Source organism: Budorcas taxicolor, chromosome 11, assembly GCF_023091745.1.
Source record: "Budorcas taxicolor isolate Tak-1 chromosome 11, Takin1.1, whole genome shotgun sequence".
NCBI classification, from domain to species: Eukaryota; Metazoa; Chordata; class Mammalia; order Artiodactyla; family Bovidae; genus Budorcas; species Budorcas taxicolor.
The window spans coordinates 153,180,766-153,183,076 of NC_068920.1; the positions used below are offsets into that span (position 1 = coordinate 153,180,766).

Consider the following 2,311-nt stretch of genomic DNA (forward strand, 5'->3'; position numbering starts at 1 on the left):
GAGGTTAAGTAGTAGCGTACGTGTGATAAGTTGCTTCAAGTCATGTCCATCGCTTTGCGATCCTATGGACTATAGCCAGCCAGGCTCCTCTGTCCATGGGGTTCTCCAGGCAAGAACACTGGAGTGGGTTGCCATGCCCTGCTCCAGGGATCATCCCTACCCAGAGATTGAACCCTCATCACTTAAGTCTCCTGTATTGGCAGACAGGTTCTTTACAGCTGAGCTTCCTGGAAAGTGGCAAGGACTTAGCACTAAAGAAGCAATTTTAAAATTACCTCTTTATGTAATTTTTTTTTAATTTATATATTTTTAATTGAAGGATTCTTTTAAACACAGGTTTTGAGAAGTGCTATGGTTTGTCCACACACATCACACTTTTATTACACAGTTAGTACTCACCCAAATCTGTTCCCAGTACAAAGTATGTTCTGGCTGGTCATGGGCCTGACCTTTTCCTCACCTCCCTCCTGCTTTGTCTCTCCTCAGACTCTTTCCTGCAAAATGATACCTGAGAACTTCACCTGGGCCTGGGGTGCCCCTGCTGAGTTCATCCTCCTGGGTATCACGGACCGCTGGGACCTGCGCCTGACCCTCTTCCTCATCTTCCTGCCCGTCTACCTGGTGAGCTTGCTGGGAAACGCAGGCATGGTGCTGCTGATCCACGTAGATGCCCAGCTCCACACACCCATGTACTTCTTCCTGGCCAACCTCTCCCTGCTAGATGCCTGCTATTCCTCAGCCATCGGCCCCAAGATGCTTGTGGATCAACTGTTGCCTCGCGCCAGCATCCCTTACGCAGCCTGTGTCCTCCAAATGTTCCTGTTTGCAGGGCTGGCCGATGCCGAGTGTTGCCTGCTGGCAGCCATGGCCTATGACCGCTACGTGGCCATCGGAAACCCTCTTCTGTACACCACGGCCATGTCCCGGCGTCTGTGCCTGGTCTTGCTGGGAGCCTCCGGCCTGGGCGGGGCAGTGAGCGCCGTGGTCCACACGACCTTCACCTTCCGCCTGAGCTTCTGCGGCTCCCGGGAGGTGAACAGCTTCTTCTGCGATATTCCCCCCCTGCTGGCCATCTCCTGCAACGACACCAGTCTCAATGAACTCCTCCTCTTCGCCGTCTGTGGCTTCATCCAGACAGCCACCGTGTCGGCCATCGCCGTGTCCTACGGGTTCGTCGCCGGCGCTGTGATCCGCATGCGCTCGGCCGCGAGCCGGTGGCGAGCAGCCTCGACCTGTGGCTCCCACCTCACGGCTGTGGCCATGCTGTACGGGACACTCATCTTCATGTACCTGCGTCCCAGCTCCAGCTACGCCCTGGACACGGACAAGATGGCCTCCGTGTTCTACACCCTTGTCATCCCAGCTCTCAACCCACTCATCTACAGCCTGCGCAACAAAGAGGTCAAGGAGGCGCTCAGAAGGACTTGGAGCCGATGCTGCGGTCCATGGTGGAGGCACCAGTGAAAGGGCTGCAGGCTGGCCTTAGGAATGACTCTGGAGGGATGAGGTGGGCTCTTCCCGGCCCCTGGCACGGGCTGGGTGTCCCTTGTCCTTGTTTGAGGTGGAAGAAAGGGGAGAAACTGAGGTTTACAGACAGGAGACTGGAACCTGGGGTACTCTAGACCCAACCAGAACCAAGATCAAGTGAATTTGCTGTTGAGTTTGCCTTAGGCTCCTCCATGTTCAAAGCACGTTACCAGGTGCAGTAACTAGGTTTATTTGCCACTCAAATTTCCAAAAGGCTGATACCCAGAAACACCAGATAAGGGCTGTGCTGGCTGCAAGTGTTCTAGATCTTTGTTTTTCTAAGGTCCTTTGTGACCAATGAGTCACACTGCTCACTTTGAGCCCAAGAGAGCAACTTCAGAACCCACTTATGCCAAAGACTGGGATAGAATCCGGGTAGGCAAATATCTTTCCCTATGAAGCCACATATTCCATCTCTCAGGATAACAGAGAACACACATGATCTCATTGCTAAAATCCCACAGTTGTGTGAAAATTCAACCAAGATTAGGTTACTTCGGGGCTGTGAAAGAGATTAGGAAAGGGTCAGAATTATGGTTGTAGTTAGAATAGGGTTCATGTTATGGCTAACACTGAGGTTAGAGTTAGGGTAAATCCAGAGTTAGGTTCAGAATTTAAAAGCAATTGGACAAATTTAGGACTGAATTAAAATTATGTAAATTGTTCAATTTGGATTGATTTTAATGAATAGTAGATTTGGGGAAAATATAGGAGTCAGGGTTCAAATAAATTTGAGCTCTTCTTAGAAATATTAGAACATATACACACTACTGTATATAAAACA

At 50.6% G+C, this 2,311-nt stretch overlaps 1 protein-coding gene across 1 annotated transcript; it reads left to right on the plus strand.

Annotated features, from left to right (window-relative positions):
• Positions 1 to 501: 501 nt before the first annotated feature.
• On the plus strand, positions 502 to 1,464 carry LOC128056771 (olfactory receptor 5C1). Its single transcript, XM_052649578.1, has one exon. It carries the CDS (start codon positions 502 to 504, stop codon positions 1,462 to 1,464), a length of 963 nt encoding a protein of 320 aa, XP_052505538.1.
• Positions 1,465 to 2,311: the final 847 nt, after the last annotated feature.